The 14,882-nt window shown below is 40.8% G+C and overlaps 1 protein-coding gene across 1 annotated transcript in view; it reads left to right on the top strand.

Moving 5' to 3' along the window:
• CATSPERB (cation channel sperm associated auxiliary subunit beta) overlaps positions 1 to 14,882 on the top strand; it is a 79,875-nt gene that overhangs the window by 32,841 nt on the left and 32,152 nt on the right. Inside the window, exons 15-17 of the mRNA XM_063147633.1 lie at positions 4,403 to 4,560; positions 6,005 to 6,150; positions 7,141 to 7,337. Of these exons, the coding sequence (XP_063003703.1) occupies positions 4,403 to 4,560; positions 6,005 to 6,150; positions 7,141 to 7,337 (501 nt within the window). The remainder of the gene's footprint in view (positions 1 to 4,402; positions 4,561 to 6,004; positions 6,151 to 7,140; positions 7,338 to 14,882) is intronic.

Raw genomic sequence — 14,882 nt, 5'->3', positions numbered from 1 at the left:
TAGGCACCCGGAGGAGGACCTTAGATGTTGAACGTAGTGACCGGGTATATTCACGTCGGGAGAGGCGTTCCGTCAGGTATTGTGGTCCCAACACGTGTAAGGCTTTATAGGTCAAAAACAGCACCTTGAATTGGGCTCGGAAACATACAGGCAGCCAGTGCAAGCGGACCAGAGCAGGTGTTATATGGTCAAACCTTCTGGTTCCCGAAATCAATCTGGCCGCTGCATTTTGCACGGGCTGGGATATAGGACTATTGCTCAGACTCTACCTCCTCATCAGTCCAATCATCTGTCTCATCACTGGATGCTAAGATAGTGTCACACAACACCATTTTTCCATCAGAGAATCTAGGTCACTTCACAGACCAAGTATTGACCAGACCAGTACAAGCTCTGGCCATCACAGTGCAACAATTGACATCAACAGTACAAGACCCTGTTTTGACTCGGTTGCTACCAACTCATCTAGACCTGTATCAGTGTTGATGTTACCAGTACTTCTGGACACTATTAAACACTTCTGGGGCGGGGGGAATCTATGTCACCAATATCCCAAACACTTAAAGGATTGTATCAAGTACAATGAGAGAAAGTGGAGTTTCTTTTTCAACATTCAGCCCTGAACTCCATTATTGTTGAAGGCAAGTCTAGCCAACAGCATGCTTCATCCATTGATAAAGAGGGTCACAGACTGGATCTGCTTAGTAGACAAGTTTATTAGTTGGCAGCACTAAGCCTTAAGGTTACCAGTTAGCAGGCAGCGATAGCAGGTTACCAGCTTCTCTTCTGGGATAGGTTGGGCAAATTAATGGAACATCTACCAGAAGACAAACAAAATCTTGTTCACGCTTAAACTCTCCAGGCAGCAAGTCCATACATCAACGTGCTGTTATTAATATTTGAAGCCCTAAAAGGCTTGGGGTCAGGCTATCTGAACGCCTCCTCCCATATGTACCTACCTAGGCCCTAAGGTTATCCTCAGGGGTCGTTCTCTGTGAGCCCCTGCCAAAGGAAGTGAAACAGGTGGCTACTAGGAGGAGGGCCTTCTCTGCTGTGGCACCCCGGTTGTGGAATGAGCTCCCTAAGGAGGTCCGCCTGGCACCTACACTATACTCTTTTAGATGCCAGGTGAAAAACTTTTTATTCTCTCAGCATTTTAACAGTCTATAAACTTAATTTTAACTTTGATGTTTTAAATTTGTATTTTAAATTTGTATTTCTGCACTGCTGCTGATTTTATCCTGGTTGTGTTTTTATATTGTATTTTATATCATGCATACTGTGTTTTATCCTTTGAATGGTTTTAATTTTTGTGAACCACCCAGAGACCTTCAGCTATTGGGCGGTATAAAAATGCAATAATAAAAAAATAAATAAAATACACCTGGGCATCAAATAGACTGAACTCGAAGACACTGGTTGGAACAGTGGCATTACGCTGACATGCATGGTTGTGGTCAGTTGGTTTGTCTCAAGAAGCACAGGCAAGGATTAAAGAGACCTACCCTTTGATGGTCTCAGTCTCCTTAATGCCAAGACTGATGAATCCCTCAACACTGTACATAAGGCCAGGGTTACAGGATCGAATTTGATGCTCCTTTTAATACTGTTGAAATCACAGCCTGACCACAGCTTTACAACAGGAGGCCTATGCATGAGTTCAGAAGGGCACTACTGAACATGTACCATGGAGTTGCTGTCTCGGCAGCTTCTATTCAAAGTATTTCACAGTACCGAAAAAAGACAGAGGGTTTCAACTGATACTGGATCTTTGAATCCTGAATACCTACCTTACTCCAAGAAAATTCCAGATGTCTTGTCAGCATAAATTCTTCCATTTTTATCCTGAGGCAAATGGTTTGCTTTGATTGATCTCTAAATGCCTACTTCCATATAGTGATCAATTATGCACATTGCTGTTACTTAAGATTCACCATAGGGACAAACATCTATCAGTACTGTGCACTTCCGTTCAGCCTTGTGACTTTCACAAGGGTCTTTATGAAGTGCATAGCGGTGGCTTGTGCTCACCTAAGACTACAAGCCATAAGGTATACCCCTAGCTTGATGACTGGCTTATAGTGGCGTCTATGGAACAGCACCTGAGGAGATCAGTAGACCTTACCTGTTGTCTTCTTCATTCTATGGGGCTATACATCGATTACAACAAATCCCATCTATTGACACACAGAAGGATACAATTGGAGCAATTTTGGATGGTACAGTAGGTCATGCTTTCCTTCCCACACAATGAGGTCAGAATATCACAAAGCTCGCTGCCAAGATTATTCACCGAGAAGAAACCACTGCCTTCTGCATTCAGCATATGCTGGGTCTTGTGGTGACAACTACAGCTGTCATAGAACTTGCAAAATTCAGGATGAAACAGTTATAGGCATGGATTCTAGGAGCATTTGATCTTGACCAGAATGCACATCATACAAGATTTCGCTCCCACCACAAGTAAAGGAATCTCTTCGATGGTGGACCAGACTTCTAAATCTTGTATAAGGCATCTCTTTTCATTAGCTGATGAAAATAGTTATGATAGATGCTTCTCTAATAGGCTGGGGAGCACATTGTGAGGGTCTAACTGTGCATGGCAGATGGTCAGTGAAGGAGGTCAATTACCACATCACTTTATTAGAACTTTGTGCCTTACAGAAGGTGCTCAGAGCTTTTGAGGAAAGCATTCCATGTATTAAATGTATTCAAGTTAAATGTATTAAATGTTAGACACTACGATAACTGTGTACCTGAACATCCGGGGGGGGGGGCACAGCCCATCAAACTTTTAATGTTGACATTAAGAACATAAGAAGTGCCCTGCTGGATCAGACCAAGGGTCCATCTAATCCAGCACTCTGTTCACACAGTGGCCAACCAGCCATCGGCCAAGGATGAACAAGCAGGACATGGTGCAACAGCACCCTCCCACCCATGTTCCCCAGCAACTGGTGCACACAGGCTTACTGCCTCGAATACTGGAGATAGCACACAACCATCAGGGCTAGTAGCCATTGATAGCCTTCGCCTCCAGAAATTTATCCAATCCCTTTTAAAGACATCCAAACTGGTGGCCATCACTACATCTTGTGGTAGTGAGTTCCGTAATTTAATGATGTGCTGTGTGAAGAAGTACTTCCTTTTATTTGTCCTGGATCTCCCACCAATCAGCTTCATGGGATGACCCCGGGTTCTAGTATTTTGAGAGAGGGAGAAAAATGTTTCATTATCCACATTCTCCATACCATGCATAATTTTGTACACTTCTATCATGTCTCCCCTTAGCCTCCTTTTTTCCAAGCTAAACAATCCCAGTTCATGTAACTGTCCCTCATAGGGGAGATGCTCCATCCCCTTAATCATTTTAGTTGTCCTTTTCTGCACTTTTTCCAGCTCTATGATATCCTTTTTTAGGTGTGGTGAGCAGAACTGTACACAGTATTCTAAGTGTGGTCGCACCATAGATTTGTATAAGGGCTGTATGAGATTCTTCATTGGTGTGTCACAGGAGGTAAGGATAGTGGCCCTACATTTATTTATTTATTTATTATTTTATTTATTTCATTTCTATACCGCCCAATAGCCGAAGCTCTCTGAGTGGTTCACAAAAATTAAAACCATGAAGAGCATAATAAAACAACCAACAATTTAAAAACACAAAATACAATATAAAAAGCACGACCAGGATAAAAAAAATTGATATAGGTTAAAATATGAGATTAAAACAGCAGAGTTTAAATGTAAGTTAAATTAAGTGTTAAAATACTGAGAAAATAAAAAGGTCTTCAGCTGGCAACGAAAGGAAAACACGTTGCAGGAGACCTGCTATGGCATGTGCAGTAGGTGGTATGGGAAGGGTTCCCGCCTAAAACACCTCACCTATAGAAGTTTCCTGAATGAGGCTCTGTGCAGGCACAGAGCCCATATGTGTAAATGCACAAATGACCACTCGAAGAATTACAATTACAGGTAAGCAACCTGTGCTTAAGTTATGTGCGATCTTCCAGTGGCTCTCAGATGCTTCTAAGCCACCTGCTTCCTACTGCAGTTCAAAACTTCAATCCATGAGGTGTAAAGCACTGATGCCAGAAGGAAAGTCAGAAACTGTCAGCCCCATATATGCACAGAAGTACTTTCTATATATGCATTTGTTTGGATGCTGGCCATTGTTGAATTTCTTTTAGAAACTGTTGCATTTAAATTGCTTATATCTGAGCAGTAAATAATGTAAATACACGTTCTCCTAATCCAAACAGTATTTCCTCATGATAAGGATGAAATGTAGTTCAATCAGGAGAGATCTTGAAACCCTTCTACAATGAAATTATGTTCTTTATGCTAGCAAAATTAAGTGCAAATCCACTATTTATATTGTCTTTTCCCCCTTTTTCTGTAGGTTTACAAAAATATGCACATCTTATAACTGTAACTACAAGAGGATATATCTTCACCATGTACTTTGACCACCTTGGAACTTTAAAACATGTTATGCTGAATGAAACATCTGAAGATAAACTAGCAGTTACTGAGATGGATGTGAAAACTTTATTGAAGGTTTAGTATGCTTTTGATGTGCTAATGCATGTTTTTGAAATGTTAATTATTAAATGAAGATGATCATCCACCCTTCCTCCACATCAAAGGAAGATCCTAGTGCTAGGATTCTAATTGTATTAATTCCTTTATTCTCAGAACAACTTTAATTCTAGAAAATATTTATTTGTGTTGTTAATACGCTAACTAAATGTCAGAAGGCTCACCATGATAGTTGGTTATGGCAAAAAAAAAAGGGGGGGGGGGAAAGACAGTACTACAATTCCTGAAAAACAAATAGCATATTGGTTGAATGTCGAACTAATTTCAGTGAAACTTATTTCCAAGTTCTGAATATGCTTAGGTTGCAACCTAACAAATTTATTGTAGGTTGAGCTATCATAAGCAGAAACATTGGACAAAGCATAGGCTTTGGCCAATTAAAGCTCAGGCTGCAATATATTAGTCTTAATTTAAAGAACTACAACCCTCTTTGATAACAAACACGTGGCCAAAATTCTCCCTTTGAAATGAGTGGGACTTAAAAGTTGCTCAACATTATGCCTGTAAACCGCCCAGAGAGCCATGGCTATGGGAGTGGTATATAAGTTTAATAAATAAATAAATAAATAAATAAATAAATGCCCTTTTCTTAAGTACCATGAGAAAATATTGGCTTTTAAATGTCTTATTTTAGAATGTTAAAAGAAGCTAGAGAGCTCCCCATGGGCCCGAAGATCTGTTTGTGAATCTCAGGTTGGTCACTGGGAAGGCATTGAATATCTTAGATCTAATCTAGGAAGAATGTATAACCCGCCTTGTATAACTGAGACCTGGTAAAGTGAAATTCATGGAGCATAAAGTTATGAATCTTGATGACTCTATGCTGCCTCCACTATCAGGGGCAGTGTGCTGGGGACATGAGCAGAGGGCCATTTTACCCATACCCTATTTGTGGGTTTCCCACAGGCAGCTGATTGGGAACCGATGGTCTAATCCAGCATGGCTCTTCTTATGTTCTTATGGGGGAGGTGTAAGTCTGTCCCAAATGTATCCATCAAGGGTATCAGGTGAAGTACCAATTGCTTGTAATGAGCACAAGACCCAGGTCATTGATATAATTGCTCCCAAATGTCCTTAACCAAATCGTAGAGCTGGGTCAGCTCCTTGACATTCTGAGGGACTGAAAGCTATTTTTGCACTTGCATTGTAACTGTGAACTGCTTTGAGATGCCTTCCTCCTTTGAAAGGAGGAAGTATAAAAATGCCTAAAATAATCATAAAACATACAAAATTATTAATAGCTACTATTAAAAATTAGTAATAATTATTAAACAATACTTATTTTAAATAATCTTGATATGTTGATACCTTCAGATTACTTCATAAGCTAGTGTAGCAAGATTTGTGTCTATGAAGAAGCATATGAAGAATTCTGTTAATTTATTTTCTTACTTTGTTCTAGGAGGATGACTTAGGTTTTAATGGTGCTTTGGCTGCACAGTACATCACTGAAGACCAAATGATCCTTTTAAACCATGTGTCATTGGCCCCAGGAGTAGCTGATGCAACATTCAGTCATCTGCATGTAGGGAAAGCATTAGTATATGGGTAAATATCAGCAACAGCAAATGTTTTAAGAAGAACCTGTTAAGGAATACTACATTGTTCCAGATAGTTAAAAAGAATATCTTTCATAGGTTAAAATGTGCTGTGAATTTTTAAAAATGCCACTTTAGGGGAAAGAACCCATAAAGTATGAGCATTTATACAAGAGGATTTTATTCCGCACATTTACCAAGGCTACTGCTTCCGGATTCTTTATGGGATTAAGATGGGCTCCTTTACATGTGGTTTTTTGGGGGGAATTTTCTTTCTCTGCCTTTCTATATGTTTCATTATGCAGGCACTAGGCGCCGATGTAGTATAACGGAATTGCACAATTACATGGGACTCATTCTATTTCTAAATATTATCAGATTTTTCTCGTTAGGAAAAAATATGATAATGGTTGTAAAGCACAGGAGAGGCTCATAAGACATTTGCTCAAGTACCATTACTCCCCACCACCAGAGATGTCCCCTTGCCACTGCCATCAGGTAAGTGGGAAGGAAACCGGGAGGTTTTACGGGAGTCCTCTCAGCAAGGCTCTCTTGTTTAATAGGAAGCTTAGCTCTCTAGGGCACCTAATGTCCATATTTACTACTCATTCCCCTCTGAAAGCTACATTTCTCTATTGTTGAAGCTGCCATGAAGTGAAGAATGAAGGAAAGAAGCCCTCACTGAGAGGGCTCCAGCAAGACCTCCCTGTGGTGATGTCACAGCAAGTCACTCAAGGCCTCCATTTTCTCAGGGTCTCCATTTTAAGCGTTTATCATCTTCTGTATAGTCATCTTCTTCCTGCTTGATGTAATCAGCCAGGTGGGGCAAGGGGGAAGCACAAAATCCTTACACATACTAGGATTTGTAGGTTTGTCACATAGGTAAGTGTCAAGAGTGACACTTGTGGTAAGCTATGATCATGCTACATTTAAATTTATTTAAAGTGTAATTTTACATCAAGGTCGTAATAAATGCATGTTTGTTTGTTTGTTCATTTAGGCCTGGTGGATCAGGTACAATCACGAAGGTTTTAAGTCAAAAGATTCCTCCACAATTTGTATCATGTATCCTTGTAGATATTTTGGATCGGTTTCCGGCTGAATCAAAGGCTAACAGCCCTTCTATATCAAATACTTTAACCATTTTGGCTCCAGCAGCTGGCACTATTGAATATAGGCTTCAACTTACAACTGCAGGTATGTCTACAGTGTTGTAAGAATTAAAGTAGAAGGAACCATCAACAAGGTAAATACTCCAAACAAACAAGGACCATGAAAAGTGAATTGCAGAGTTGTTATAATTGTTTATATATATGATGCTAAACATAAGTAATGCTGAATGTTCATACTAATATTGCTAGATGCTTATGTCACACATATAAATAGCATACCCAATGGGCTACACAATTCAATGTATAATATACATAATACAAAATACAGAATGCAGCATTGGTTCCAGTTAATTCTTCCAAAATGGGCTGAGACACTGTGATGGTGCTATATGAAAGGTAATAACACTAGTGTATATATATCCACACAATTAATTATTGAGAAATAATTATTGAGAAATAACAATAATCAATAACTACACAGTGTGTGCAATGTTATTCTCCCAATTATTTCACAAAGAAAACGGGCAAAGTCACTAGAGAGAATGCTCAATGCATGACGTAAAGCGACAACTCCGAAATATGTTGGTCGTTTCAGTGCTTCATCAGTCAAAAAACATTGGGAAAGTAACTGTGTGATATTTTTCTGGCCAAGCTCTATTTCTCTCTCGCTCCACATCGATTAATGATATTAAGCTGCCGGGAATCAAAAGTTTAAATTCTTACAGGAGCAACTTGGGTTAGCTCACAGTGACCCAATTATTCTTCTGCTGACATTACTTCTCACATCCTATTGCTTTCCTGGTCAAATCAATGTTGAACGTGTGGGAGGAGTGTTGTGGCTAGGAAAAGGAAAGGAACCTCTCGTGCAAGCACTGAGTCATTACTGACTCTTGGAGGGACGCCAGCTTTCGCTGACGTTTTCTTGGCAGGCCTTATAGCGGGGTGGTTTGCCGTTGCCTTCCTCAGCCGTTATTACCTTTCCCCCAGCTAACTGGGTACTCATTTTACCGACCTCGGGAGGATGGAAGGCTGAGTCGACCCGAGCCAGCTGCCTGAGAACCAGCTTCCGCTGGGATCGAACTCAGGCCATGGGGAGAGTTTCAGCTGCAGAAACTGCTGCTCTAAGCCAGCTTAAAAAGAAACAACATTTAAATTTGCTATGCTAAGAGCTAATTTGAATCGTTTGGCTCCAAAAATGGATATTTGCTGGGCACTGGTTTCTGCTGTGTGCTTCCTGCTGCACCCACCCCTGTAATGTTTCCTCAACCTATAGCATTATTTGCTTTAGCACCGCTTGGCCGTCTAGACATGTGCATCCGGAATTGCCTTTCATACTTCTGTTGCTCTAACTATGGCATCAGGATCTTGATGCAATTGATGAAGAATATAGTGGTCAAATATATAGGAAATTTATAACAAAAAAAAACCTAATTAAATGTTACTCAGATCAATATGGCAATATAATATGAATTCTCACAGATCATGACAATCAGGTATATCACAAAATTAACACATTAGTTAAGTACTGAAACATGGTGAGATAAGACCTGAGTTAATAGAGATAGATAGAAAGTAGGGAAATATATGGGGATGCTATCCTTCTAGGGCAGCATGATATTGCTCCCGCCTGAGTCAATCTCTCCTAATTGGTCTACTAACTTCCCTCTCTCTATTCAGAGTAAGCTGGACAGTTTAGTACTGCATGTAAACACATACTTTCTGTCAATGTCTTGTCTTTTTATATATGCCATTATTTTCTGCAGCTCACACATAACTTCTTTCATAATCTTATTCTAACCACATTCATATATACTAATACCAAATTAATTCTCTAACTAGAAATCCTTATGTAGACAAAATGGCACCATCCACATGCAAGAGAGGGGTGTCAGAAGGCCTTTGGAAACCCTAAAATTTTCAGAAGTACAATCTTTAGGAGGAAAGCCCTACTTGGCTCAGTTAGGATTCAGCATATGCACTTGGCATGGAATGCTGACTGGTGGGATGGGGAAACAGAAAACCAAGGGAGAGAGGAAATGGAATGGAGTATTCTGGAAAAGGGTAAAGCTGGCTGAGTGACTGGCTAGAATCCTGAATGGAAGCACTCTGTACTGCAATGTTTTGTTGCAGGTCCCATTTCTTTTCTTCTAACCTTCATTCTAACCAATCTTATTCTAAACTTCAAACCCTATTCACTCCTCAATCCAAGTGGCTGTTGAAAAGAGCAATAAATACCCTTACTATCTGGCACTAATTCAGCCCCAGATTCACTCATTGTGCTAATTCAGCTACTAATTCAGCCCCAGATTCACTCATTATGGAAAAATATAAGACAGGCATACATACTTAGATATTTTGGATAGTACAGGTAAAAGCTCCATCACACCAGTGTTATAGTCTGCTGTCGCAGTGCATTGTATGAAGAGGACTCAGATGATGTTGACCATGACCTGCTGTGATTGCAGTTCTCTCCTCCCCCCCCCCCCCCGGGTGATGTTTTTTGGTGCATGGAAAGTCTGGTTCTTCCAGTAATGTGAAAGCTCACCACTCAGACTTCAACATGTATTTTCATCCATTGTTTTCAATCCGATGTTTTGTGAGCATGTTTTCAAGGGGCGGTATTGCTGATGAAAGTGTGTTCAAGGGGCGGTATTGATCTCGGAAGAGAGGGGCATGCCTTTTCTCCAGCAGGTGTTTTATAATTCCAATTCAAATCCTTTCCTCCTCCTGCTTCCTGGCTGCTGGGTTGAATGAAAAAACGGTCTATTGTACTTTTATTCCTCCACCTTTGCTTCATGACTTGCTTTGGGAGGTGGGGAAGCAAGAGGGGGATGCATTGGTAACATTATAGAGGGGGGAATGAGGGAGGGTGTTCCTCACCTTCATTCCCTAGGAGGTTGGGAGAGGTTACTTGGCATGCTGTCTGGGCTAGTTTCCCCACCAAGGTGTTAAGCTGGACTGAGCTGGCTCTGTAGCTTCTCTCCCCTCTCCTTTCCCTCTCTCCTTGTCAATAAAAGGGGGGCTGCAAGTCTCCCTCAATCCAAGGCTCTGATGTGGCTTATTCCCAAGTAAGTGCGCACAGGATCTTGTCAAGGTCCCCCTCCTGCAAAGCAAGCCGTCCCTTCCTTCCCGCTTTCCCTCAGCTCAGCATCCAAAGGCAGAGGGGGGTTTAAGCCCATTGAATTGAACAGGATGCAACTGTGAATAAGCGTGCCCACACACCTCATTTTTAAAGATAAAGAGATCAAAATTGGCCCAGTGATAGCTCTTAAGGAGGGCTTTCAGATTGCCCAATTTGAATCAGATTGGATCATTCCTTGATTTTTTAAATTCTCCCCTTAAACCCTTTTCCTCATAGTCCACCAGTGTAAAAGATTGTAGGATTGATCTTCCATTGCTTTGATCATGCAAAGCTGTACATCTTCAAGTTCATAAACTACAGATCTGCTGGTTCCCTTACTCAAAAGTAAATCCCATTGATTTCAACTGCTAAAATCACATGCAGGCTTACCTTTGAGTAAACCCCATTGAACATAGAGTTTTACTTCTGAGTAAACACATATAGAACTGATTTTTAATAGTGTGGTCACTCAGAAGCTTTCTTTTTAAAGTATTTATTTATTTATTTATTGAATTACTATACCACCCCATAGCTGAAGCTCTGGAAACAGCAAACTAGAAATAAGTGCTCTGCAACTCAGGGCAGCTAATAGTAGTTGTAGTTGATTAATGAGTTAATGTATGGGTAAACATTGCATGTGGGATATAAGCAGTCACTGTGGAGCAAAAAGTATTGCTTCGTTTGGAAATGTTTCACACCAGCTGTAAGAGGTACCTGCCCTGTCCTGGGAGATACACCGCTGCTGGAGATTTCAGAAATAGTTTTATTAAAAGCTATGTATGCAATGTGCCTAAGCCTCCAGGCGGAAACACGGTTAGCCAAGCCTTGCGAATATACGTTGCCAGTACTTAGGGGAGAAAGAGTTCTTTTCCAGAACTATTCAGTAACAAGAGAAGCTACTCCTAATGAAAAAGCAATGCAAAAACTTCCAACAACCAATAAACTGTAAGGGGGAGGTACAAAGGTGGTCAATGGGTGGAGGCGATGGCGAAAACAACAAGGTGAGAGTAAACCTCAGCGTGATAACAGCAACGTGTAGCGTGCAGTACAAAAAAGGTGTAAAGGCGCTTGGAACATACAAGTGTACAGGTGTAAGTCCACAAGCTTTCATACACTATGGAAACGAGGGTGGATAATTCGAGGGTAAACGAGGGCAAACGTGCAAGTGTGATGGAGCTTTAAAGATTTTCTCAGCTTTATTCACTAGAGTGTATTGCAGAGGATGTTAATGCATACTTTCCACCCCATGCTTCTAACACTATGTATATATTGACTTGGAATTCATGAGTGAGGTTTAAGGTTACACATTAAAATTATATGCATGAGGTACCAGTAAATTCAGAGAACAATGATTAGAGTATGCGGAGTTGAGACCGTTATGGCCGCTTTAGTGGATGATCTACGCCTGAGTATTGACAGGGGGAGTGTGTCCCTGTTGGTACTTCTGGATCTCGGAGCAACTTTCGATACCATCAACCATGGTATCCTTATGGAACAGCTGAGGGGATTGGGAATTGGGGGCATTGTGCTTCAGTGGTTCCGGTCCTATCTCTTGGGCAGGTTCCAGATGGTGATGCTTGTAGATAGCTGCTCCTCAAAGAAGGAGCTATTGTATGGCATACCACAAGGCGCCATCCTATCTCCAATGCTGTTTAACATCTACATGAAACCGCTGGGAGAGATCATCCAGAAGCATGGAGTGGGGTGCTATCAGTATGCTGATGACACCCAAATATATTTCTCTATGCCTTCAACAACAGCATCAGCTAAGGATAGTATTCTCCTCTGAATAAATCCTTGGAGGCAGTAATGGGCTGGATGAGAAAAAACAAACTGAAGCTGAATCTAGACAAGATGGAGGTGCTTACTGTCAAAGCCACCAACCTGGGTTTGGAGGTGTGTCAACCAGTTCTGGATGGGGTTACACTCCCCCTAAAAGACTGTGTTTGCAGCTTGGGGGTACTCCTGGAGCCATCGCTCCAAATGACATTTCAGATACATGCAACAGCCAGGAGTGCTTATATGCCAGCTGCACCCTTTCCTAGAGTTGGAAGACCTAAAGATGGTAGTGCACGTGCTGGTATCTTCGAGTCTTAACTTATGCAATGCACTGTACATATGGCTACCTTTGTGCTTTGTCTGGAAACTTCAACTAGTGCAAAATATGGCAGCCAGGTTGGTCACCTTTACATCTAGGGGTGAGTACACCAGCTTTAAAATCACTACACTGGCTGCCAATTAGTTTCCGGGCGAAGTATAAAGTGTTGGTTATCACCTTTAAACCCCTACATGGTTTGGGTCCAAGTTACCTGCGGGATCGCCTTCTCCTGTACAATCTGCCCTGCACACTCAGGTCCTCTGAGAAGAATTTACTCCAGTCAGCAAAAACTAGGCTGACAACCATTATCCAGAGGACCTTCTCTTCTGCCGCTCCCAGACTGTAGAATGGCCTGCCAGGAGAGATTTGTCAACTTCAATCTTGTGGAATTTAAGAATGCCATAAAGACTGATGTCTTCTGGCAGGCCTATCCAGTTGAATTTTAAGATGCCTTTTAATAATGTGCTGCTTTTAATAATGTATCAGTTTTATATGTTTTTAATCAATTATATTTTTTTATGGTGTTTTGTATTTGTGTTGTACCCTGCCTCGATCCAGAGGGAGAGGCGGGTAAAAAATAAATATTTTTTTTTAATTATTATTATTATTATTATTATTATTATTATTATTATTATTATCTTGATTAGCTAGCTACTGTTGAGCAAGAAGTGTACAGATCGTGTTTTGAGAAAATCACCTTTAGATTAAATCAGTTCAAAAACTGAAAGAAGTATCTCATAACAATCCTAATTAATTCTATCAGTAGCAAAATTTAAGTTTGCTAGTTTCCAGGAAATGTCTCAGTTTCTTGAAGAGGTATATCACCACCTCCAGCCAGTTCCTAGAAGCCATAAAATAATCTGTCTTAATACATTATACCTCCAACTGAAGTAAACTTGTATAATGACAGACAATAGACATTATGAGTAGAAAATTTCAGCTTCCTGTATGGTTTTCTATATCCAAACCCATACTCTATATGCAGCAGTTTTTTATTCTCTCATTCAATAAAGTTCCAAAAAGGTACACACTTTGGAGATTAGGCATATTTTAGAGGAATTGAATTATCCATGGCTATACTAAATTCTACTTTGATTTTGCCACCCTATTTTGTTGTGACCTTCTACTCTGTTTACATGCCCTAAAATTACCTTTAATATGGTAAGTTCAAAACTAACAATTGAAACACAAATGTATACTTTTCCATTCAATTTGATATTACACCTTTGTTAATTTGTATATTTTAACAATGGAAGATGTGGATGGTTATACATCTGTATCCTTTCTTCTACTCCACCCTCAATTGTAACCACTAAGTCCCAGTTGTATATGACGGCCAGCACGTTGAGGGCACTGTTTTTGAACAATTACAGTCTTGATGTACAAGATCACTTTTAGAAAAAAAGGCACTTCTGCATTCTGAGTAGGATTAATGTCATAGAGTTGACCTGAACTCTACACAAAAGGTTGATCTGATTATATGTTGTTGTTTATTCGTTCAGTCGTCTCCGACTCCTCGTGACTTCATGGACCAGCCCACGCCAGAGCTTTCTGTCGGCTGTCGTCACCCCTAGCTCACCCAAGGTCAAGTCTGTCACCTCCAGAATATCATCCATCCATCTTTGGTCGGCCCCTCTTCCTTTTGCCTTCCACTTTCCCTAGCATCAGCCTCTTCTCCAGGGTATCCTGTCTTCTCATTATGTGGCCAAAGTACTTCAGTTTTGCCTTTAATACCATTCCCTCAAGTGAGCAGTCTGGCTTTATTTCCTGGAGTATGGACTGGTTTGATCTTCTTGCAGTCCAAGGCACTCTCAGAATTTTCCTCCAACACCACAGTTCAAAAGCATCTATCTTCCTTCGCTCAGCTTTCCTTATGGTCCAGCTCTCACAGCCATAGGTTACTACGGGGAATACCATTGCTTTAACTATGCGGACCTTTGTTGTCAGCGTGGTGTCTCTGCTCTTAACTATTTTATCAAGATTTGTCATTGCTCTCCTCCCAAGAAGTAATCGTCTTCTGATTTCCTGGCTGCAGTCAGCGTCTGCAGTAATCTTTGCGCCCAGAAATACAAAGTCTGTCACTGCCTCCACGTTTTCTCCCTCTATTTGCCAGTTATCAATCAAGCTGGTTGCCATAATTTTGGTGTTTTTGAGGTTTAACTGCATCCCAGCTTTTGCACTTTCTTCTTTCACCTTTGTCATAAGGCTCCTCAGCTCCTCCTCGCTTTCAGCCATCAAAGTGGTGTCATCTGCATATCTGAGATTGTTAATGTTTCTTCCTGCGATTTTAACTCCAGCCTTGGATTCGTCAAGCCCAGCACGTCGCATGATGTGTTCTGCATACAAGTTGAATAGGTAAGGTGAGAGTATACAGCCCTGCCGTACTCCTTTCCCAATCTTAAACCAGTCCG

Source organism: Elgaria multicarinata, chromosome 2 (genome assembly GCF_023053635.1).
Source record: "Elgaria multicarinata webbii isolate HBS135686 ecotype San Diego chromosome 2, rElgMul1.1.pri, whole genome shotgun sequence".
Lineage (NCBI taxonomy): Eukaryota > Metazoa > Chordata > Lepidosauria > Squamata > Anguidae > Elgaria > Elgaria multicarinata.
The sequence above is the reverse complement of the archived record's forward strand: the minus strand, read 5'-3'. Positions and strand labels throughout refer to the sequence as shown.